Here is a 26,901-nt window from a genome sequence, read left to right as displayed (position 1 = left end):
TGCTCTCCTCTTCCCAGTTGCAGCCCTTTAGGTCAAGACCAATATTGCCTTCTGGCCTTACCCAGTTTTTCCCAGTTTACCATCCCATTATTCCATCTTATTAGCTCTGCGGGTTCCTTTATGTTTTTGTATGATCTCCAAAGTGAAATGCTATGTTCATCAATATTTTCTCATCATTCCCTACATTAACTATTAAACTTAAAAGAAATTTTGTGTTCCTCTCTTCAAAATGCTTAAATCCAGAATTGAGGTCTAAATTGTATCCCTCAACGTTCCCAGATTGAGTCTTAAGGACAGCTTCAGACTCATCCTACCATCAATTTTGACTCTTGACTTTTGGGCAGCACGGTGGCTTAGTGGTTAACACTTATGCCTCACAGCACTGGGGTCATAAGTTCAATTCCTGATCATGGCCTTATCTGTGTGGAGTTTGTATGTTCTCCCTGTGTTTGCGTGGGTTTCCTCCGGGTGCATGCTTTTCCTCCCACACTCCAAAAAAAACATGCTAGTAGGTTAATTGGCTGCTATTAAGCTTCAATTGGGCAGGGACTAATGTGAGTGAGTTCTCTCTACAGCGCTGCAGAATTAGTGGCGTTATATAAATAGCTGTTGATGTTGATGATTGAATCCAAGCAGAAGTCAGCTTTGGAACAGGTTTCATTGAACAGAATGCTTGTGCGACTCATCTTATTATTCAAATGTTCCTTTCACTAAGGCAAAGATTTGTTTAACATTTTTAGATCAGGTGCTTACAAAATTTTTAATTGCCAGGGATGCATGGATGTCCCAGAGCCTGGGACTCCCCCAGATTTGGATAACTGGGAAGAAGCAAGAGAGGGAATTGCCCATAGGCGAATGTCATCCCTGACCAAACAATACAGCTTTAAACTTAATTTTAGGTGGTTCTATACCCCACAGCAATGATAAAACAAGATGTGTGTCACAGCTAATCCTGGATGCAGGAGGAATTGTGACCACAAGGGAACTCTTTATTGTATTTGATGGACAAGCCCAAGTATACCTTCTTTTTTTTATCATTTTGTGATAATGTACTTAATCTTCTTAATTTACTGGTCACCTATTCCCAAAGATCTGTGTATTCTTTTTCTATCTTGCCTACCCCAGGATGTGAGCAGAAAAGATGGTTTCCCACATTCTGGCAGCTACTAAATGCTTGAATGCAAGAATTGGAAACAGCTTAAATCTTCTTTTCCATCCCTCAAAATTTTTATCTCGCACATTGCAGAAAATAATAAACTACTACAAAGAACCTACATTTGATCTAGTTTGTACCCCTTGGTTTCTTAAATAAAGACAAAACCTTCTCTAATCCCCCTGATATATATTAAGCCCCTCACTAAGGATGTGTAGTTTGGCATTCTCTCTTCTTGCCTCTATCATGCAGACACAGACCTGGCTTTAGATCAATATCCATTTCAGACTTAAAAATATTGTTTTTGTGCGCACTTTGGTGGTTAATTTTACTCCTCTAACTGTAGTATGCTCTTTCCCGTTTTCTTTCTTTTCTCCCTGGTGACATTATCTCTTAACCCCGAGCTATAAACTTTTGTGGTTTACATATTTTGTGCTCTATGTTATGTTTATAGAAATGTAAAACAACAGACTATGTCAATTGTCTTCTCTGTAATTGTTCCTATATTTCATGTCTGTTCTAAATAAAAAAAATCTAATTGCAAATAAATGGTTTGATTTCTGAGCCTTCACCAACTTTAGGTATCAATAAACACAATAAATTTTTTGAACACCTATTTTCATTGCTTTTAAATACTTGCTGATGATCAAACATGGCCAATCAGAATCTAAAACAACTTTAGGATTAGATTGCATCACTTAGATCAGGGTTGTCCAACCCACGGCCCAGCACAACCTGTAAATGTGGCCCAGAAGGAGTTTTGGTTGTGGCAAGGGGGCAGAACTGTTAATGGAAAAAAAAATCCTGCAAAAAAAAAGAAAAGAAAATACTTACCTTGCTGTCACATCAGCAGGTACTCCGGCTCCATCCCTTGTCTCCTCCTCCGTGAGGTGCTCGCAGTGAATGTCGGGCGTGATGTCCTCACGGCCAACATCCATTGAGAGCGCAGCACAGAGGAGTCACCCGCACGAGAAGAACAATCAGCAGCGGAGAATTGGAGAAGAGAAGAGGACAGGAGAACAAGCCGATTAAAAGGTAAGTTAAGGGGGATTTTTTTTTATTATTTCAAGGGACGCTGACCAGTGAATAAAAGTCACCTGGTCCTGGAGCATCATGGACCTTATCTCCCTGCTACATACTTCTACTTGTAATACTAATGGGGCATTATATATTATTCTCTTTGGCCCATTATAAGTTGTTATCCCTTAACTAACATAGTGGTGTAATTAGCAAAACAGGTCACAATTTGGGGTCACAGTGATGCATATGTCAGGTACCGCAGGCCTGGTCAGGGCACCCTGATATACAATGCCTGGCTTAAATGCACTTTATTGATATTGCATCGAAACAATACAAAAAGTGATTATAGTATAATAACTAGAGAGGATTTTTTGAACAGGGCAATTGAAAGGTAAATATAGGGGGATTTGAAAAAAAAAAGTGATATATATATATATATATATATATATATATATCTATATATATATCTATATATATATATATCACTTTTTTTCTCATATATATATGTTAACTATGTTTTCTATAGTTTTTTGGATGATCAGCTATCATTATTGTTATGTGTATCTTATGTGCGGCCCAAACCAACTCGTCGTCTTCCAATGTGGCCCAGGGATGCTAAAAGGTTGGACACTCCTGACTTAGATCATTTGTGTTCCTTATACTAAGCAATAGTTATATCTTATTTTCCAATATGAGCATATAGCAAATAAAAACTGCTGCATGTGGCCTTTATTATCTCCAATTTGTATACTGTAAGCTTTATCTCAAAATGTTTTATAAAACTATGGTCCTTGCTTCCAACATGGTAATACTAGGAAAATGTCATGTCAGCAGCTGCCAGGTCTGTCTAAACAACCATACTAATTAACAATCTGCCTCAGACGGGAATCTTAGTCATCAAATTGAAGCTTATAGCACTTTTAGTGACTTTGCTAATAAATGACAAACTATACTTAATATTTATAGAAGTACAGTAGCACGAAAATAATATATTATTTACAGTTAAATACATCATTCTTTGTGCTAAGTTTGATGTGTTCCCTCCACTTAGCAGAACAACTAGAGAATGACGTGTGCATGCACTTCAGTCAGATTTCCCTCCCACAGACAGGGAGGGTCCAGTACACTGATATTCTGTCCACAGTCTGAGGATATGGTGAACCTGGGACAGTGCTGTGCTAATCCACCATAAAACTGTGCTGGGTATGGAGGAGACAAGCTGGACAACAGTGAGATGTGTAACTATATGGATTGTCCTACTCTCTCCCACATGGGCAGCGGTGAGTACCAGCAGTTGCTCAGAAAGCTGGATGAGAACTTGGACCACTGATTGGAGTGGGGAGTACTGGAGCAGGAGTGGATTATGTATGTCTTGACACATTTGTTTCTTAAGTAGACTGAACAGTGTAATACAGAATGGAATTATTCTTGCAAGGGGTCAATATATCTAGTTTTGTAACTGTTCTCTGCTTCTGAATCTATCAATGTCCCTCCAAAAAGGTAGTTGGAATAAATAAGCAATTCTGCTGGTCTCTAGAGATTTTAGCTAATTGATAAAGTGCATATGCAGTACAGGATCATAATGCAGTGCGGATTTGTTTATTTACAATGGTCGTTAATTAGTGTAGTGTTATTTTTATAAATATGATATTTTATGGGGAAGTCAATTGATTCTTTCTTTTTTGTGTAAATTTTAATCATCACTCTTCCATTATCTTCAGGGTATTTTGGTCCTAAATCATGTTTGTAGTAATCATTTTAATTTGCCTCTGTCCGGTACACCACCTACTAGCTACTACCTTTTCCTATACCAATATTTTCATTTATCTCTGTCTTTTTTTTATGCTTTCTACCACAGCGACCTGGCTAAGCGTTCAATGTATATATTGTTCAATGATATATTGTTCATGTCACATTCTGGCATGGAAAGGGTGTCTCTGAGAGTTAGATGTGAAATGTGCCACATACCTGCTGAGCACAGACTGTCTGTGGTACCAGTCAATTATTCTAGAGTCTGGTGAAACAGCAAACAGTCTTCTGAGGGCAAGTTACACACATATAACAAATATCTTCATAAAGCATACAGTGATGGTGCTTGTAATAACTTTTGTAGTGTACACACAGAGGTGACAGCTAATTTCTGCGCTAAACTGATATGCATATGAAACCGATGACATCACTAAGGTATTTTGTCACAGATCAACTGAAAAGTGCTGCGGAATTTTCTGGCGCTATATAAATGTTTATGATGATGATGATGATCTCTAGTGAATTGATTGCATACTCTATAATGAATATATCTATATACCACAAAATGGATGCCGCCACTATACATGCAACAGGTGCACTTTAAAATCAAAGAATTGATGCTCTCAAGATTTTAGTCAAAAGTGATCGGCGTGTTTGAGCTTCCCTGCTCAAGGGATTTAGATTCCCGTGGGCAAATAAAACCATATACTGGGCTAACCTTTGAAGTCCAGTGGTGGATTGTAATTTGCATATGTAATAATGCATTTAAGAATATAATAATAATATAATATTTTAATTTGGGGTAATACACTTATGGCATTGATGAAAGAAACAAAGCAATACTCAAAGTAGGCTTATTTTTGTGGTAAAACTGTTCCACGGAATATTCATCTTATTCCGCATTTGGGCACAGAATGTGGCACATTTCTCATGCAGAATTTGACTGTAGATGTCCTATCATTTTAGTTCCATCCAGAATTCAAACCACATCACAGAACAGAATACCATCACTATCCCAACTTTATTTATATGCAGACTTTACAAACAGAGCAAAAAATGGCCATGCCACGGAACTAGATTGTATATCCCGAACTTCCAGACTGGGCAAAACAGCCTGTTCCACTGCTGCAACTTCACTAGTCTACAAAATAACCTTTATTGAGTTTGGCAGAATAATGATAGATTTTATAATAGGAATTTTTCCAAGATAAATTTGCTAACTCTTTTAGTCTAACAATAAATGTTTATGGGTTTTATTAAATTCGGTGCAAGGTGTTTCCGGAATGTTCGTGAACACACTTTGCGCTGATGTTGTGGCTGGAATCTCCGGAGAGATTCCTAACGTAATTGCGGGCAATGTGTGCAGCCGGACATTGCGGTGATGTCCTTGTGCAACATTGCTGGCAAATGAATATTCCCATATATATATTTAAAAATGACCGGCAAGCAATTTGGTAAATTCAACCACTTTATTTTAATTTTAACAATCATGCCATTAAAATGTCCAGTAAGTATATGAGTTGGAAAGAAAGATAAAAGAACATTCCGCCAAAATGTTTCTTTTAAACTGAAAGCATTCTTTCCACCACGTTTGCGATAATAGCTTTATATGAACTTGCTGTATGTTCCAAAGAATTTGGGGATATGTTCTTGCTGATGTGTACTGTATATTAATCTACTTGAGCAACTTGCTTGCAGTGTACTTTAATGAAAGTTTTGATGAACACTAACCTAATTGTTTAAAGTTTTCCATATGATTTATCTTATCTTAGAAAGAAATATATTTGAATTAAAAAAATCTTTATGGAAGGTTTTCATTACTTTCTGTCAGAACTAGAGATTGGCGGGCTTGGCTTTACTTTCGCGCCAATTCTGAATCCAAATCGAGGCAAACATTATTGTGACATCTTCGGATCTCGCAAGTTGTGGAATCAATAAATACCGCCCTCCACGGCAATCTAGCACCATTTGAAAGAGGGACAGAGAAGGGGTAGGACAGAGTATAGAGCAGTCGGGAAGGCAAAGTGATAGAAGAGAAAGAGGAGAGTGATAGCAGTGTTAGAGAACGCTCCATTGCTGAATTTGTCATTGCTGAAATACAAATATAAATATACAAGTCCTTGCAGGCTTTTTTTCTGAATTTGCACTACTAAGTGTAGGGTCTAATATACACTCAAAGAGAAGCGCTGCATTGGTCATTTTTCTTAATATACAAGTCCTTGCAGGTTTTGTCTCTTAATTTGCACTAATAAGTGTACTGTGTTATCAAGATTGATTCACAGCAGTACACAGAAGAGCAGGAGCGGCAAGCAGCTGCTACCACCAGTCCTGATGATAGTTATTCCTGTACGTCATCTGGTAAAGCCTATGTAAAAGTACATAGTCTTTTTAAGTCAGGGAAAAAAACAAACAAATAAACACCTTTTACTGTGTTGAAGATAAAAAGAGCTGTAATCCAGGAAAAGTTAACTGCAGTATTTGCCTGAAAGTGTATGAAAAGCATATTGTGACCTGTGAAATGGTAAAAATTTAATGTAAATCACTGGAATTTAGTGTTAGTAAGGTTAATAGTAATGTAGGTACAAAATAATACCGAAATTATGTGATTTTAGCCCCAAAAATGGAAGTTTGTAAAAAATAGCTAAACAAAACCAAAACCAAAACCCGAAGGTAATCCAGATCCAAAGCCAAAGCCAAAACCCAAATGGCCAATTATAAGCATCTGCCTTGTTATAGCCTGAGACATTCTCCTATATGTGTATGCTAAAAACCCACATGTCATCGTGTAACAAAAGGGGGTGCTGTGGCTACAGTGCCTGAAAATGAGGGGGGCCAGAAATGTTGGGTCACACCTTTCCTCCATAGCCCCAGTCTCCCTGGGGCCCCCACTCTGCTCTTTTGAACGGCGCATGAGTATTGTTAGCATGTGCCGGACAGAGCATGTGAGAAGAGGCCCCCTTCTCCGCTCTATTAAGAGCAGAACAGGGAGCCCAGGGGGTGAGAACAGCATGTCCAGGCCCTTACCCAAATTTTGCTATGGGTCCAGCGATGCATTGTTCCGCTACTGCACTCATGGCTGCCTACTGTGTATGAACAAACACTGTTTCCCAGATATTTAATGAAAACTAGAATGTAAAAAACACATTATTTTCTCCTCTACTTTCCTGTACATAAAACAAGAAAACTTCTTCAATAAATAAGAATATGGTGGTAATTTGCATACAAGGGGGACTATACTGCCATCATTGCATAACATTTAACTCTTTTTCCCCCTTGCTATAGGTGGATACTGATGATGTCATCACCAGAGATGAACAGATATTTCTGCTGTCCCAAGCAATGCGTCGCTGTCAGACACAGATTGCAGCTCACAGCTCCAAAGGGAAACAGAATGCTTCAAATGGTTAATGTTGTCTCATCCAGAAAAGAGTTTAATAGCTTTTTTAGGGACTGTGGGCCAGAGTCATGCCCATTTGTGTAGCTTATCCTGCGTGAAATAGCTCTGTGAATGCTCAGAAACAGATCTTATGTTAGTAAAATACAAGAAAATAAAACACAAGAGGAAATGAAATATGGGTGCTTCCTATAGAGAAGAAAAGGAAACTATAAGAAAAAAGCAATATCTATGAATTTAAGCACAATATGACACTTCATAATCCTTGAACCAAAATAGTTCGGTAGTTTACCAACCACATATAGCAGTCTTTGCAAGAAGATGAAATGATGAATGATGACTTGATAGTCCAGACATAACAGTCCAAAGGGATTTGAAGTAAATCTCCGCTAAATCACGTAATTATCATCATCATCATTTATATAGCGCCACTGATTCCGCAGTGCTGTACAGAGAACTCATTCACATCAGTCCATGCCCCATTGGGGCTTACAGTCTAAATTCCCTAACACACATACATACACAGACACAGACTAGGGTCAATTTGTTAGCAGCCAATTAACCTACCAGTATGTTTTTGGAGTGTGGGAGGAAACCGGAGTACCCGGAGGAAACCCACGCAAACACGGGGAGAACATACAAACTCCTCACAGATAAGGACATGGTCGGGAATTGAACTCATGACCCCAGTGCTGTAAGGCAGAACTGCTAACCACCATGCATCCCATTCTCCTTTTACGCAGCGTAATAGGTGACCAGAGATCTTGATAATTTAGCCTCAGAATTCCACAATACACAAAAGCATGTGTAATCATAAAAAATAAAAATAAATATAGTGTAATACAGTACATAAACACACTCTTTAACAAGCACATTTAGGTACAGAAAGAAAACGGATAATCTCAATGATTCTAATATCCTTCGTACCAAAAAGTGTAGTATAAATTACATGTAGGTCTCCAAGTTAGTAATCAGGAGTTCTGGATTTCAATCTCCACTGAGTTTAGAAAAGGCACCCAATGTTTCTTTCCAATGACATAATAACGGACACCGGATCCAATTAACCACACACTCCAATTGAGCCAAAACCCAGATGGAAGATCATATAAAACAAAAATACATAAAAAAGAGTATAGGGTAACTCAATTAAAAGTGTCATATTGTGCTTACATTCATAGATATTGCTTGTTTCTTATAGTTTCCTTTCTTCACTACAGGAAGCGCCCATATTTAATTTCCTCTTGTGTTTATTTTATTTTCATTTTTATAGGCTAGTGTGTACCCTGTGGATTTAGACAGGGCAGCATCCTTTAGAAGTGCCTGTTTGTTCTGTTATATTTGTTATTCCAGACCTTTTGTTAGTGGCCGCAATTACATACAGTTCGTGTCTGAGCGCAAATGACACAACTGCCTATTACTTGAAGGGCAGAATGGGGGAGGGAAGGGGTGAACTAATGTAGGCAAAGTAAGCACTTGCCAATGGCGTTCCAGCACAGATGCGGCTGATTCAAGCTCTGAGTTTCTTTGCACCAGTTACAGGGAAGGTATAATTGCCAACTGACAATGATGACTGACATGGGGGTATATTTACTAAACTGCGGGTTTGAAAAAGTGGAGATGTTGCCTATAGTAACCAATCAGATAGTAGTTATCATTTATTTAGTACATTCTACAAAATGACAGCTAGAATCTGATTGGTTTCTATTGGCAGTTCAGTAATATACCCCATGGTCTTAGTTTTAGAAAGTACATGTACTCACATCCAGATTCAAAACGAAAAGCATCTTGAGATCCGCTTCGACTTGAATATGGTCAGAACTATAGTCAATCTATGTGCTCCTTTTTTAAATGCAACTTGCGTGTAAGTTGAATTCAGACTTGAATCAGGCCCTATAGGAAGTAATTTCTGTATCTGGTGTCATCTCTACTAGACATGGAGAAGGACCAATGTAGTCATAGCTTGCATGCAGGGAAGGAAACCATTTTGTGGACTGAACCAATATTCGGCCTATTAATTCATTAAGAACTAATGACTTGACAACATGCCTTATACCTCAGTGATGTACCTATTTCCCAGTGACCTGAAATGCTTATTCTTAAATATTGGTGCAACCTGCAAATTTGCTGCCTTCAATGTGTGTAGGTGTTTGATACATTTTGCCCTTTGATTTGCCTGGAACTGAAAATTATGGACTTTTTCTTGCTTGACTAACATTAAAGTATTTAATTTCCCTATTTACCAGACTAGAAATTAATTTCCCAAAAAATTAAGACTAAATTCCTAAATCATCGTCACTCGCTTCTTTGGCTGGATATTTTCTTGCTTTCGTTTTTTGGGGGGTTTTTTGGATCTTATGTGGGACTGACACTGCTTGCTTAATCAGCCACCTAGGTAATTAAGCTGTAATGCATTATAAAACCCACTTGCATAAAAACTTTAGTTTGTCTATTGAATTTCAATTCAATATATTTGTCTTTCCTCCTAGGATCATTGTGTCCTCCACAGTGGGACGGGATAATATGTTGGCCAGAAGGTTTCTCCAACAAACTTGTGTCTGTTCCCTGCCCAGAATATATCTACGACTTCAATCACCAAGGTGTTTATTTCTCATTTGTAGACAGGAGGTGCTGAGTTCTTAAAGACTCACTAAACTAAAAATGTAACTTGTTCCTATATATGAAATATAATTAGAACTTATTTCAACTGCAAACTTACTAAAACTTAGCTAATACAGTATACATATAGGGGGAAGTTCTATAGAGGAGGAATGGAAATGTACCCATAACTTGTCTTTTAGATTGTCCTTATTTGTACATCATATTCTATATTTTTATACCGCCATTTTTCCAGCAATGCCTCCTCTTTATAAACTGGTTTAGTTACAGCGGCAATTTCATGAAAAAAATGAAACATTTTATTTGAATTGTTGCTGGAGGAGGTGTTTCCGGATTACTCCCCCACAGACGCGAGGTTGATACACAGGACATTATTGTTTCATCTGCATTGCTTCACCTGCATGTCACTTTTCCTCCATGATTACATCTAGGATTTATTCTCCGGTTATCCGGTAAGGAGCCAAGTGACTGTATATGCTTTATTACCGCTACCTCCGCATATTTATACTTGTTGGACTCTGCCTCACATTTGTTGCCATTACCATTAACATCGCATCAATTTGCTTATAGCATTTGTCATTGCGCTAGTGGCAGATTTGATTTAAACAACCTTTACCATCCTCTATCTGGACTGTTGGGATGTTTACAAGTCTGTGACTTTGTTCATACATATATTTTTTTTTTCTGAAAGTGATTCTTCAGATTACCATCATATGAATAGATTTGGAACATGATCAATATTTGATATGATATATTTTTTATGTCAACGTTTTATGGTTATTTATTCCCTTTTTATTTGATTCTTTGCCACTCATGATTGTGGTTTTCTCATGTATTTGGAATAAACATTGTTATTTATCCATGGTTCATAGTTGATTTTTGGATACTTATTCACTATTGCATACTTTTTTCTTTTTAATTACAGAGATTTTATCTATTAACTCTTTCCCTCTAAGCCAGTTTTATAGACTAATACCCAATGACTCCACCTATCTTGTTTAATATGGTGTATGCCAGGGTTTACCAAACCCAGTCCTCAGGGCTCCCCAACAGTGCAGATTTTCCATATCTCCTTGCTGGACCACAGGTGTATTCATTACTGTCTGACACATTGTAACAGATCCACAGGTGGTCCTAATTATGTCACATGTGATCCGGAAAACCTGCACTGTTAGGGAGCCCTTAGGACTGGGTTTGGGAAACCCTGGTGTATGCCATTGTCATACTACTATACCCACTAGTGTGAATTATGCCCTTTGCATGCCTTTTTAACACACGTAAAAAATGCATGTAACACTAAAAATTGTTACAAATGAGTCCATACTCATTCATTTTTCTTCAAAACGCTTCTTGTTCCATTTTTGTGCGTTTGCCCCATTTCAATGCATTTGAAACCCTACAGTCATCTCTAAGATGCTATAAAAATGCATATCGAATGGAGTTTAAGTACATATATACATTTTCAATAGCATTAAAGAAATGCACCTCAAATGCCAGTGGAATTTGGTATAAAGTTTAAACTGTCCTCAATTTTATTCTAGGTTAAAAAAATGATTTTTTTAGGGCCCTAGTAGCAAAATTTCTTTACAACCACATAACTCCCCAAATAGTCCCAATTTTTTACAGGAAAGTCAGGATTTTGGGCTGCCCGAGCTTTGGGAAATGTGTCAGTTGAGTGCGGATTAGAGACATGGCTTGGTGGATTTTGTTGTGTCTATGCAGTTCCGGCCATAGCCAATTCTTGTCCATTTTGGTTTTGTTTGAATGTTTGGAGATATTAGTGCAGATTCTAGTGCTTGATTAATCTTAGATATGAGTTTGAAAGAGAACAGAATCTTGACCTATGTAGCACTCCAGGTGTAAAGTAAATAATCAATTAATACTAATATTTTAATGGTATGCATTAAAAAGAGTGTATATCGGTATACAACTTGTTTTAAAAAAGCGAAGTATTTAAAAGTAATAGTGTTGAAAAGAATAGAGTTAAAATTAGTATAACCCTGTGGTGGAGCCAATCTTTAGAATACTGATAATAAGGGGAGATCTGCCAAATAGAAGTCCCTTTCATATGTGTGTACACGATAGGTAAGGTGTAGAATAACCAAGGAGTATAAGTCAGATTATAAAATCCTATAGTATGGTAACAATGTTACATTCACCAAAACACTATACCTGTTATATCTATGTGGACTCTAGGTGGCAGTAGAACGTGAGCTTCTTCCCTATAATGTTAATCCACTGGAGAGTGTCCCTCTGTTATAAATGTATCTGAATCATAACCATAGTGGGAACCTAAATCACTGGGTATTCCCAGATAATCAGGTCATGTATAACGTGGCCTTACTTATTCCCTTGTAGCATATAGTAGTAATTTCAGGGAGACCACTCATTCATACAGCCTATGTTGTTGCCTTACCAATAGACTGCACAGTGCAGCGACAGAGCGCCTTATTTAATATTATTATTGTGCACTTGTAACCAAAGGGATTCCCCCTAGTAATAGATTGTATAGTACAGTGAGACCACTCATTCATACAGCCTATGTTATTGCCTTGCCAAAAGACTGCACAGTGCAGCGACAAAGCACCTTATTTAATATTATTATTGTAGACTTGTAAGCAAAGGGATTCCCCCTGGTAATAGATTGTATAGTACAGTGACAGGTCGCCGTACTTGGATTTAATGTGCACTTATAAAGAGAAAGATATTTACTCTAAAGATAGGTTATTTCTTGCAGCGATAAGACGCCGTAATTATTATTGTTGTGCGCTTGTAAGCAGGAAGATTTGCTTTGTAGGTAAGTAATTCGGTTCAGCGACGAGACGCCGCACTGAAAAATATATTATTTATTTTATAAGCAGAGAGATTCCCCCTAGTAGTGGATAGTTAGGTGCAGCGGCACAACGCCGCGACTGGCCCCGCCCACTTCCGGGTTTGACGTCACCTAATGTGACGCCGGCCCAACGTACGTTTCGCTTAGAAGCTTAGTCATGAAATCATGTGCACAATAATAATATTAAATAAGGCGCTCTGTCGCTGCACTGTGCAGTCTATTGGTAAGGCAACAACATAGGCTGTATGAATGAGTGGTCTCCCTGAAATTACTACTATATGCTACAAGGGAATAAGTAAGGCCACGTTATACATGACCTGATTATCTGGGAATACCCAGTGATTTAGGTTCCCACTATGGTTATGATTCAGATACATTTATAACAGAGGGACACTCTCCAGTGGATTAACATTATAGGGAAGAAGCTCACGTTCTACTGCCACCTAGAGTCCACATAGATATAACAGGAATAGTGTTTTGGTGAATGTAACATTGTTACCATACTATAGGATTTTATAATCTGACTTATACTCCTTGGTTATTCTACACCTTACCTATCGTGTACACACATGTGAAAGGGACTTCTATTTGGCAGATCTCCCCTTATTATCAGTATTCTAAAGATTGGCTTTTAAATACTTCGCTTTTTTAAAACAAGTTGTATACCGATATACACTCTTTTTAATGCATACCATTAAAATATTAGTATTAATTGATTATTTACTTTACACCTGGAGTGCTACATAGGTCAAGATTCTGTTCTCTTTCAAACTCATATGCTTTATATATGACCTTAGCACCCCCTCACATAGTTAAGTTAACTCAACAGTGAGGTTGGTTGCTGTCTAGTGCGGAGCGGTTTTTCCTTTTCCCCCATTTTCCCAGCCTTCCCTTTGGGACCTTAATCTTAGATATTCAGAGCACCAAATAAAATGGTTACATTGAACCTTCCATTTGGTGATGTTTATCCATGTTACAATTGTAATGTAGCTTAATGGCTAATTTCTTTTTTTCATGGCAAACCTTTCAGGAATGGCCCATCGAAGATGTGGGTCCTCCAATATGTGGCTTCAAGTGCCAGGAATCAACAGGACCTGGGCTAATTACAGTGATTGTGTCCACTTGATCAATCAAGATATAATGATCCAGGAGAAGGTACAGAGCAGATGCAGAGGATAGTATTGAGAATGTAATACTGTATTCAGGTTACAAGGCTCAATCCTTCTGTGGACATTAATAGGGAATTGTTTCTTTCTATAGAAGGTGTTTGACCGTCTGCGGCTGATTTATACTGTGGGATATTCGGTCTCTCTGGCTACGCTCCTCATTGCTCTTTGTATCCTTTGCTATTTCAAGTAAGTTGTTAAACTGTATAACAATGCATAACAGTAACACAAATAGCGGCACACTAGCAAAATAAAATGCTATAGGCTGCACACATGAACTAAAGTGCTTGTCATAGCAACCAATGTGAACACTGTGGGCCTGATTTAAAGTAGCACGTCTGCATGCAAATAAGCTTAGTTTTTATTAAGAAACCTTTGTGTGTGTATATATATATATATATATATATATATATATACACATAGGCAGATAGATAAATATACATGTATAAATAAATATATATATATATATATATATATATATATATATATATATATATATATATATATGTAAATGTTATCAACGACCCCTTTTTTTTATATAATATATCACATGTTAGGTTTTGTGAGCCTCTAAATAAAGCTACTGAATGTGTAAATTTGGATGGTATTTGTGCCCCGCTACTGCAGACGCCTGCATTGTACCCGCAATTACATCCATATCCACCTCTTCACCTCTTTCATTTGTCGGGCGGGAAGCACATTCTTGAAAGATGCTGTCCTGTATTCCAGAGAAGATGAAGGGGCAGCGGAAGATGAAACTGGACCGATTGGACTACTTAAGGGAACAGAGTTCCACTGGGTGAGTGTGTGAAAATGGACATTATCTGCTTAGTATAAAGGGGGGCATCTCATCAGCATTACTTGGTAGGAACACAAAATTCAATGATGCACTGTACCCATTGCTGGCACAGAGCGGAGGCAGCTAGTGTTTTGCTTCCCAGTGAAGTGACAGGCTTAATCTTGGTTCAGCACCCAAATTGGCTGGCTGCAGAGTGACAGGTACACTTAATCATGAAACTGCTTATAGGCGTCACTATACATTGTTTTGTTTATTCTGTATCACAAAAGGAGAACACCACTAATAGAAAAAAAAGATGAAAATATATGCACATTCTATATTTCCTCTATGTACTCACAAAATGATAAGAAAACCCACCACCTACAAAGCAAATGACAATGCTCCATCATTATAAACAAACAAGAAGTGCCAAGTAATAATTTCAATTCAAAATATATATTTATACATATATATATATAACTGCAAAACAATAACAAGATATCATAATGGTGCTTAACCATTATTTGGATTTATAGGGGGGTATTCAATTGTTAGCGAGACGGGTGAAAATCCCGCGCTCGAAAAATAATACCGTTAATACGGTAATTACTTGCTGAATTTCAGCTCGCAGCTTCCTGAGCTGCGAGCTGAAATCCAGCGAGTAAATTACTGTATTAACGGTATTTACGCGCAAATTATCGGTAATATTTTTTCGAGCACAGGATTTTCACCCGACTCGCTAACAATTGAATACCCCCCATATAGTCTTATATTGTAGTTCTTCACATTTAAACACCTCCACGTTTACGTGTGACAACCAACCTTCAAAGACCAGACGGTTGATCCGGAAATAATCTAGAAATAGAGGATAAGAAGAACGGCGCCTTCTGGTGTAGTATTTGAGAATATTCACAAATATCAAGGTTCATTTTATCGTACGTATGGATTCCAGGCTTAATATCTTTAGATTGAGGGCTCCAAACACCAAGTAAGTGACACAGAAAACCAGAGATGATAGATTCTGAATGGTAACACATCTGACCACCCGGCGTGTGAACGTATATACGTGTACCAGATATTTATATAATTGCGCCTATCTGCATAGTCAGTTGCGTGCAGCATCCATCATGGTCAGCACAAGGTCCCCACGTATAGCATGGTATATACAGAGAAAACAACAAGAAACAGCATATAGTGTAGTAATATCAGGTTATTGTGTCTTTCACCCAACGCTCTAGCTTATACTGTGTATCAGATAATAGATATAAACAGCTTATCTGTGTATGTTGCTTTTTCGTCATCCGAACAGCTCCACTGTTATTATAATGGATGCACTCCGCTCACAATAATATAAAATGAAATCGCTTATCTGTGATCCATATAGGCTGGGTATGTAAACTTCAGTGCTGTGTCTCCATTGGGTCCATATATTAGCTCCTCACGGTCTCCGCACAAAAGTATTTCTCGTAACTAATAACAGGAATGAAAACGTTGGTGAAGATGACACACTTTTACACTTTTACACACTTTCAAGCTTGTCGGCTTCTCAACCTCACTCGGAACTGAAATTCTCTGCCGCAAATCTGGCACAACTCCTGGCACAACACCTAACCATATACATACAATACTAAAAATAAAAACAATAACTAAATAACAATAACCGCTCAGTGGGATATGTATGTAGTTTTATTTTTATCTGTATTCTTACAGATATATTTATTTTATTTATTATTTTTCATTTTTTACATATACCATTATCCTTATAATACTTAAAGTTAATAGTTCCCAACAATTTTAGTGTATGTATATATACATATATATATATATATATATATATATATATATATATATATATATATATCTGCAGTCATCCAGATGGTTGATTGCTTATCTGTAGTAGTAATCAAATCTCAAACAGGACATTGCTGCACAGGCTTCTCTCCTCTCCAAATTGTTTTGAGCTGGTCCTTGGCCATCTAGAAAGGCCAAGGAGACATCAAGAGATTTGAGATGCGATTACTGCTACAGATAAGCGATTTTTATTTATTATCTGGTACGCACAATCACATCCACAGGATGTTTTGGTGTTGGTTATTATACTGAAACAATGTTACACTATTGCTGCTATCCATATGTATTTTGTATATGGCGTAGAGCCTTGGACAGTATCTGGGTGCAGCCTGTGAAGCACACAACTTTTACACACCTTATCAAAGAATCTATATGCAATATCACCTTTTGCTATATATATATATATATATATATATATATATATATATATATATATATATAAAAGATGATTTGCACGCAAACCTCACATCACCAAGACTAATGCCAAGCATCGGATGGTGTGGTGTAAAGCACACCGACACTGGACTGTGGAGCAGTGAAAATGTGTTCTGCAGAGTGACGAATCACGCTTCTCTGTTTGGCAGTCAGATGGGCGAGTCTTGGTTTGGCAGATGCTGGTAGAACGTTACCTGCCAGACTACATTATGCCAACTGTAAAGATTGTTTGAGGAAAGATAATGGTATGGGGCTGTTTTTCAGGGTTTGGGCTAGGCCCCTTATCTCCAGTGAAGGGCACTCTTAATCCTTCAGCATATCAAGTCATTTTGGACAATGCTATGCTTCCAACATTGTGGCAACAGTTTGAGGAATGCCCTTTTCTATTTCAACATGACACGACACTACCCCAGTGCACAAACCAAGGACTACAAAGACATGGTTTGATGAGTTTGGTGTGGAAGAACTTGACTGGCCTGCACAGAGCCCTGACCTCAACCCCACTGACCACCTTTTGGATGAACTGGAACAAAGATTGTGAGCCAGGCCTTCTCATCCAACATCAGTGCCTGACGTCATAAATGCTCTACAGAATGAATTGGCACAAATTCCCACAAAAACACTCCAACATCTTTTGGAAAGCCTTCCAAGAAAAGTGGAAGCTGTTATTGCTGCAAAAGGGGGACCAACTCCATATTAAAGTATATGTTTTTGAATACAATATCATTACAGTCCCTATTGGTGTAATGGTCAAGCGTCTGAATACTTTTGTCCACATAGTGTGTGTGTATATGTGTGCATATATGTATATTTTATTTATATATATATATATATATATATATATATATATATATATATATATATATATTGTACTGAAATGTAGAATTGGAATGGATTGTATCTCAGCTGACCTAATTAATTAAACTCCCAACTGCTTTTCCCTTGTGTGACTGATGGTTCACATATTCACGGGGCTATATAATCCTGCTCATTGGTGTCTTAATATCGTTGATAAAGTCACTATATCTGAGAAGGACACTTGCTGGAGATTAACAATATACAGTGCATTTATATTAACCCTTTAAGTGCACTGTAACCATTAGTACCCACTGTCAGAGGGATGAGATCATTGATTTCCATTCAGCCAGTCCTATTACAACTGACTGCTAAGATAAGAATATAGGATTCTCCCCATATGAGGAATCATCTGTGGTAACTACTTACACAAGAATTATTTGGGCTGAAGCATTACAGTGTGGGGACGAGGGATCCCCTAGCCAGCTATGTGTTATATCACCGCTGCAGAGCTCATACCAGCATAAAGAATACTCCTGCAGAGAGGAAAGGAGTAGCTGCTGTTTGCACCCTTTGTCATCTGTTACAGGTGAAGCAAGTCATCAAACTCCTTACCACTGTAAGGAGCATGAGATAGTTCTGCTAACAAATGTGGATCAGCAAAGTACCCTGTAGTCCGCTCTAATTATCCTCATGGGGAGCGAGGTGCCTCATTAAATACATTCAACGTCACTCACAAAGTAGTGAGGTGAGCTGGCCACTCGCTTCTCTTTTAACTTTATTTGCTTATATAATGCTCTCAGTTCATTAATTATGCAGATGTGGATACTGTGTTTTTAACATTGTTTTATATTTTCTCATTTAATTTGTACTCATATATTTTTTTATTGTTATTTAGTTATTGTTTTTTTTATTTTTAAGTATCCAATGGTGAATTGTATCCATTCTCTCATCATCTATTACCTTGACTACTGCAACCTCTTTCTATCTGGTTTTCCCCGTCACTTATCTATCCCCACTTCAATTCATTTTAAATGCTGATCTTCCTCTCTTGCTGCTCTACATATGCAGCACTACTCTGCAAATTGCTGCATTGGCTCTCGGTGTCCTCCAGATTACAATTGAAACTACTAACTTTACCTACAGAGCCATAAACACCACACCACCGTTTCTTACAGACTAAAAATACTCTCCTTCTCATCCCTTTTGATCTACCTCTGACCTGTGCCTCGTCTCTGATAACCACCTCTTTCTCTCGGCTACAAGACTTCTCTCGTGTCACTAAACACTTGGAATTACTTACCACACCTGATCAGACTCTCCCTTCAAATCTTTAAATTCTTTCTGAAAACCCATCTCTTTATTCGATCTTACCATACTTCCACCTATGCTACCTACATTTATGCATTCTCGCAACCATCCCAATCTCCACTCTGAGCCACACTCACTGTTCTTGATTCAGCTCTGCCTTCTTCCAATTACAATGTGGGTCCTCCATACCCTTTGTTTTCATATCTGAATTTATTTTGTCTACTATATATGTCCCTGTTTTATGTATGTCCTGTTTTCCCTACTGTCTGGTACTGCGGAGCACTATGATACCTTACAAATCAACAAAAATAATAACACTACACCCTTGTTCTGGTTTCATGGACTGAAAATCCCCCATTGCTGGCAGGAGAGATGTACGAGTCTACAGGCTTGAACAATGATAGTGTTATAACAGTAACACCTACTGGAATATAACTCCTAAGATCATATGCGATATATGACATTTCACATCAAAGGCAGGTGTCTAATTATAGATATAAATACATACGGTATTAGAGCTCACTTAATTACATATGAAAATAACAAGTGCTATGAATACACAATGCAGTAAGTAAGTCAGCAGTGGTTTACTTAAAGAGCTTGTAATTTATATGATGCTATCCAGCCCTGATTTAAATTGTATCAATAGTATATATCACCTAGGATGTTTTTTTATCTAGGTTGGTTGCAAGGTGACGGTCACCCTGTTCCTATATTTCCTGGCAACTAATCACTACTGGATCTTGGTAGAAGGTCTCTACCTGCACAGTCTCATCTTCATGGCGTATCTGTCTGACCGTAGCTACTTCTGGGCGCTGACCATCATTGGCTGGGGTGAGAAGGATGTACAGATGGCTATAGTGATGTGGACTGTCACCCATTATGGATGGGGACTAACTGAAGACATCATTTTGTATGTTCATGCTACACGTCATAAGGGCTAGTAATAGTCCTGGTGCCTAATCTTTGCAGATTTGTGTCTTTTATGTCTAGATTTGGCAGTGTGCATTCTTTCCATGTTTTGTACATTACTTTTAATTTCTTGCAGGACTTCCCGCGGTGTTTGTCTCTGTTTGGGCAAGTGTACGGGTTTCTCTGGCTGATACACAGTATGTATAATCTCTCATGTATATTTCTTTTCATGAACTGCATTGATAGTGATACATGGTAAACAGCTTCAAAGCCCTGGAGATCAATGGCAGCCTAATCCTGATGGGCTTCCAGGATGCTGCAGTCCCCAGAGACAGCATAAAAACTGGCCTAGGGGACAAATGCCTTTCTACCTTACTCCGTCTACTGCCAGTTTGCCCCTGAAAGTGCTAATGCTTTCTGACAGTGCCAAAATGGCACAAAAGTGGCCTGGGGCAATTACCCTCCCTCCTGTTTTTATTGCAGAATATACATAATTGCAAGTGTCTATTGTTACAATATAGCTCTGTCCAATTACCTACCGGCAAACAGTCCCGATTTTCACAAAACTGTCACAATTTTTAGATGGGAAATGGGGCATAAAAATGATGGGATATTCGGCATTACACCGTGTATGGATGAATATAGTAATACCAATTTAGGATATCAGCTTATACCCAAAAACTCGTGCATATAAATGATCAAATAATAAGGTCTTACACTGCAGTGGTTGCTGTCCTGTTGTAGCTCGATTCCTCCTTAGATCAGCTGGCGCATGTAAGCTTGTACATGTGAGTATGTATGTCTGTGGGCTTGGTATCGGTACACTATACTCAATCTTGTTTGATTGAAAATAATTAAAATTTATTTGTTAGTTTACTCAATCTTAATTACCATCTGTAACATAAACTAAAAGTTCAAATGCTAGAGTCCACAAGTGTGTTTATCCCTGCCTTATGTTCTCCACTGTGGAACGCAAAACCCAGATGTGGCAGAATTGTATGTGATCTAAACATGTATTATTCTATGTTGAGAAAAGGGATAGGGGTTGTGTGGTAAATGGATGTGACAAGAGCAGATAAGGACATAGTTTGGCTTAAGCATGGCTTAATTTGTCCTGCTTTTATAATCAGAAATATTGTGAGGTTTGCTATTTATTTCCATTTGCACTTTTGTACATGTAAGTGTTTGGGAACTGACAGATCATCTCTCTCTTTGTATCCAGGTGTTGGGACCTGAGTGCTGGATACATGAAGTGGATTTATCAGACACCAATTCTGGCAGCTACTTTGGTGCGTGAAAAACTCAAACTGGTTAATGATAATATTTTATTAATTTTTACTGTTTTTTCTACTGTGCCCTTAAGCACCATCGTTTGATGTGGTCTATTGTTTTGTGTCCAATAAAGATTTTTTTTGTACTGTTTCATTTACCACTTTATCTATGAATAAAGTATAGGTAAATGAATCGACCACTCTTGCACCATTAGAAGTGATCCAGTTCCATAAGGTTCATGTGCACATTACAGACCACCTCTTATTGTTGTGATGTGTCCAAATTCCGCCAAGTCCGCCTCACAAGGGCTGTGCTTAAGAATCTCAAGATGAATCTCAATGCCCATGCATTGGACTGCTGCATATCCCACTTTACCAGGTCAATCTCCGTTTTTAATTTGGAATGGGAACCTATACAGGGTTACAAGGTCCATTTTCCTGCGCACTATGCTTTGCATGCTGAGACTGTTGTACAAGTGCCCATCCTATGCAGCAGTACTGAGATGGCAATAGAGGGGAGACATAGGTGAAGCCCAATAGTGCACTGGAAATTAGTTGGTAGAGTGGAGGAGAGGGTTGTTTTATGCACCTCATTATATTGCATTATCCCACCAAGGTCCCTGCATCCCCCAAAAAGAGAGCAGAGCAAAGGCCTCTTCTGAGCTGCTGTATTCCTGGTGGGTGCATGTGCTAGACCTCTTTTGATAGAAGAGTGGGGGGCCCTGGAGGTTAGAGCGGCATACACAAACACTTACCCAAACTTTGCTATGCGCTGTTTAGCCCCTGATATTGATCATTAAGTTTGGTGCTCATGCACACTGTTGTAAATTGACAGAGCTCCAAGGATTTGGTTGCAAATAGCACAATAAGATCTAGAATGGTTCTGACAGATAAGTCAGCATTAGTCATGTATTTAAAGACTTTTTGCTCAGACAAGGGGTAAAGGATATTTTTCTAATATTGCTCTCTTTCTAGGTCAATTTCTTCTTGTTTCTAAACATTGTCAGAGTTCTGGCCTCAAAACTGTGGGAGACCAACACAGGAAAGCTGGACCCTCGCCAGCAATATGGGTAACTATAATGTGTATAATATGCTCAAAACGGCTTTATAAGTATATAAGCCACTGTTTGTCAGCATCTCCTGTAGGCGGGTCCCTTGTGACACCCTGAGATACACTTATTTCTTAACTGGCTAGGGACCCACCTACAGGAGATGCCTTGATGTTGGCAGGTGAGCTTATCCCAATATAGCTATATTGTGCACAAAATTCTCCTACATATATATATATATATATATATATATACTTACAAATAGTGATTTATAATATTGTTTGTTTCAGAGCTCCAGACTATCTTTTCCTCTTTTGTACACACAGAGTGGTCTTAATTGTCCAGGCTGCAATTTATCAAATGATTTTATTCACTTGTACAAATGTCATTCATTTAAATGAGCACACCTTGTTTTCACTTATTTCTAATCAGTCTTTATAGATATAGCTGTACTAGTTAGTCTCTTTCAACTCTGTTACTCTAGAATCGTTCACACTTCAGTACCTGTTTTCGAGGTATCTGCACAGACTCCCAGGTACAGCAATAGGCAGTGCATGTAGATCTTTTAAATGAATCAGTCAATGATTAATACATCTGTGCTCCAGCTACATGCACTCTAGACTCCATTTTGGTGGAGTCTAGCATTTAAATGTAACTATAGAGAGGATATTTACAAAATGTATAATTATATGTTAGCTACACTATTTAAATAAAGTTTATCTAGCACTTACCATTATTGTAGATTCTCAATCTTCAGGGACAGGGATTATGCAATCTTCTGTCTACAGCTGCCTCCCCTTAACCCGATTGGTTCAGGTTTGTGATTTAGCGGTGGTGGCCGGCTATCGACAGAAGACTGCAGATTCCCAACCAGATCACAAAGAAGCTGCAGTGACGGTAAGTGCATTAAATTAAAGGGTGTATCTACCAAAAAATGATAACGGAATTATATTTGCAAAATTAACCTGTTCAGTGTATATTGCATGTTTTAATACATAAAACATTACAGGGCATGTAGTTTTAATGTTTTTGTATTATTTATTTTTGGATTCATAAACGAGACCATAAAGGCTTTTACAATTAAGAAATAATTAACACACCATAGACTTTAAAGAGGGTGTTGAGTTGATATATTGTGGTATGTTACAAACTGCTCATGTTTCTTTATGCAGGAAACTCCTGAAGTCAACGTTGGTTCTCATGCCACTGTTCGGGGTACATTATGTTGTTTTCATGGCAATTCCTTACACAGAGGTGATCGGGCTTCTCTGGCAGATACAGATGCATTATGAGATGTTTTTCAACTCCTCTCAGGTACCTTAATATATTGTGAGTCTACAAATCCACAAATAACACGTATGATCACCGCATTTGTGTGTGATACATGGGTATGAATTGTATGGCGAGTGTAAGGACATTTTATCCTTGCATAGTCTGGATAACTTATTCTTTCTTCCTTAGGGATTCTTTGTGGCGACTATCTACTGTTTCTGCAATGGAGAGGTAATAAAGCATATTTATAAATTATGTTTACTTTGTATTTCACACTGAAAAGCAATCAGAGGTGCATTCCCACTGTCTGACATTTATATATAATGTATTAGTAAAATACAGATAAAGTTTACATTTACTAACAGGCAAACATAGTAGCACTTTTTATGAAAGCCTTCATTCGAAGTGGGTAGGGAATCATGTGATGCATCAGGATTGATGGGGGTGGTGGTATAAATGGTATAAGACAAGTGAAAAGATGATTCAGAGATACAAGAAAAGGCTCCTATAGACTTCCAATAACAAGATGCAACCTGAGAGATGTTTTAAATGTGGTAGTGAGGCCATGCAAGTGTATTTAGACGACATGTCTTTTCTTCTTCATAAATTATTTTTATTAGGACAGTGTTTTCCTGTACAGAAAGCATGCAATTGTATTGCTCTACTATGCCTAACACTAACCAGCTTTCAAATGATTTTATTAGAAAACCTAACTCACCACACCTATAGAGTCTGATTCAAGTCTAAACCAAACTTGCCTGTTAGTTGCATTTTGAAAAGAGAGCACAAAACTTGTGCGTAGTTCCAATCATGTTCAATCTCAAAATATGTTTCAGTTTGAAACTGGGTGTAAGTACACTCTGCCTTAAAAGTACTTGGTATGCTAACAGGCTGCAGTATACACAGATGTGTAAGTACAATAAAAGCTCACATCAGAACACATAATATATAACAAACTCTTAATAGTATAGTCGTTTTATAGAAATATTTATTTTCAAATAAATCTATATTATTTACATAAATATTATTTGAATGCGTGTTATACATACAGTGCATTCTTATAATCTATCTCAGTTGCATGCAGTTGTTTTGTGATTAGATACTGACACACAAAAGTGTACTTTTTAATTCAAAGACTATGCCGCATCAGTCATCACTATCAGTCGGCATTTACACCTGTAGTGGGTGCAAATAATACGAGAAACCCAGGGCTTGAAGCAGTCACATCTGCATTTAATCTGTATTAAATATAACCCCTCTGCTTGTCTGATAAGTGGTGTAGGTAGAATGATTTTAAGCACCTTCCTTTATAGTGTACCTGGACATGCATCTTTCTCTATGATGGAAATTAATGAGCTCTATTTACATCTCCAACAAGCTACATTCAAGCACAGTTTTTAGTTATTTGTCAATATTGAGTACTGCCCCACATCGGGCACAGGAAATGATCCTCTCCCATGATCGTGCTGCCAGGCTGTCTCTAACACAGATGCAGCCATACCAGTTTCTCTCTCAGACTGGGCACCAATATACTGCTCTCTAGCCCAGGACACACTTACTAAGCCAACAAGTATAGTCATGCCTTTTATGGGTGTCTCTCAATGCGAACACCAATGCTCACATTGTTCATCTTTCGAACAGGCCCAACTCTCTACAGCTTCTCCCCTCACATTAGGTTCCAGAGCCTCCCTCTTGGACATTCTGATTCACATTCACTCTCCTGAAAAATTGGTGCTGGAGTCCTCTTTTTAAACACTCCAGTCACGCAAATAACTCCAGTACCCGTCACAGAGGTATTGCAGTCTCACTCAAGAGGTCTTACATAGATATATTACAAGTTAACCTGTGCATGATACTCATGCATTCTAGTCAAATCAAGCTACTTAAGGTCTTAAAAAGGTTCTTGTCATGCCTTTGGGCCTAGCCCAGGCCTCCTCAGGGGAAGAGCTTTACTTCCCGACACAAGCGCCCTTTTTAATGTGTGTTCATGAAGTAAAATTACCTCATGAAATGAGTATGACCCCTCAACTCGTAAATTTAGCCTTTACTACCCCTCCCACGGGGGGAAGGGGGGATGATGGAAGTTAACTGACTTCACTATTCTAAATTTTTTTTGTCAAATAATGTCAGTATACCAAATTTCAGGTCAAATGGATGAGCCCTTTCTGAGAAAATAGTTTTTTCCACACATACACACACACACACACACACACACACACACACACACACACACACACTAACACATGCTACTAGGCTTTTACTTTTATATATTAGATAATGCTAAGAATTTAGTAGGTCAGTGTATAACTCCACCCAGCAGGTGGCGCTGCAGCTTGGTGTTTTTTTTTTCCACACACAGACTAACACACGCCGCTAGGCTTATATATATTAGATATATATATATATATGTAAGACCTCTTGTAAGACACACACACACATATATGTGTATATATATATATATATATGTATATATATATATATATATATGTATATACTTTGTTAGTACATATTAAATGTGTTACTGTTAAGAGATTATAATATGTATATTGGTTTTGCCTTCGTACAGACCAACCACACAGGCAGCAGCTTATTTTTGTCTTTGACAATACAAACCTGAAATGACATTTTGAAGATAACTTTATTTCAGGCAGTTTCTGACTTGTTCCAATGAGCACACTGTTCTTGTCTATCTGTAGGTACAGGCAGAGGTGCGCAAGTTCTGGCTCCGCAGGAGCTTATCCCTGGATCTTAAGCAGAAATCTCGCATCACTAGCACTGGAGGCAGTTGTCATTATGGAGGAGTGTTGTCCCACACCACAAACAGTGTCTGTCTAAGCATGACAGCCAGAGGAAAACAGCTGCCAATACCAATTCACTCTACCTCGCACCTGCCGGGATACTTTTCAACTACATCACCATCGAACAACAACCCACCACAGGGGGGGGGACAGCAAAGAGGGCACTGAACAGACTTGTGCAGCCTCAAAGAAATCTGAACAAATAACCTTGTCTCTAAAGAAACTACTAATGTCTTCTGAACTTGTAAAGGCTGTGAGGAATGAGAAGAAGTGATTGATCAGTATCCCATTTAAAGCACTTATGAAGATGTAAAAGCCAAGGTTTTTATATGATGCAGTACCATGTCCCTGCGGTACTAAATGCCTTTTCACTTTATATCCCAGAACTCCGTCTGTGCTATTTTATTGGATGTTGTCTATAGATTCTTGACATTCAAGCCCGTCTTCATGGACAATGCAAATACTTGCTAATGTAAGCTACAGGCTCTTGCTTCTACT

General features: G+C 38.1%; 1 protein-coding gene across 1 annotated transcript; it reads left to right on the top strand.

Annotated features, from left to right (window-relative positions):
* The first annotated feature begins 5,205 nt into the window (after positions 1–5,205).
* Positions 5,206–26,578, top strand: LOC142095365 (parathyroid hormone/parathyroid hormone-related peptide receptor-like). Its single transcript, XM_075178317.1, has 13 exons — positions 5,206–5,265; positions 7,205–7,325; positions 9,803–9,913; positions 13,796–13,920; positions 14,026–14,120; positions 14,559–14,730; positions 19,782–19,935; positions 20,150–20,210; positions 21,236–21,302; positions 22,260–22,354; positions 23,506–23,647; positions 23,795–23,836; positions 26,302–26,578. The coding sequence occupies exons 1-13, from the start codon at positions 5,206–5,208 to the stop codon at positions 26,569–26,571; spliced, it is 1,515 nt and encodes a 504-aa protein (XP_075034418.1). The 3' UTR covers positions 26,572–26,578.
* The last annotated feature ends 323 nt before the right edge of the window (positions 26,579–26,901 follow it).

This window comes from Mixophyes fleayi, chromosome 6 (assembly GCF_038048845.1).
Source record: "Mixophyes fleayi isolate aMixFle1 chromosome 6, aMixFle1.hap1, whole genome shotgun sequence".
In the NCBI taxonomy this organism is placed as follows: domain Eukaryota; kingdom Metazoa; phylum Chordata; class Amphibia; order Anura; family Limnodynastidae; genus Mixophyes; species Mixophyes fleayi.
Note: the sequence above shows the minus strand (reverse complement) of the source record. Positions and strands in the feature narration are given on the sequence as shown.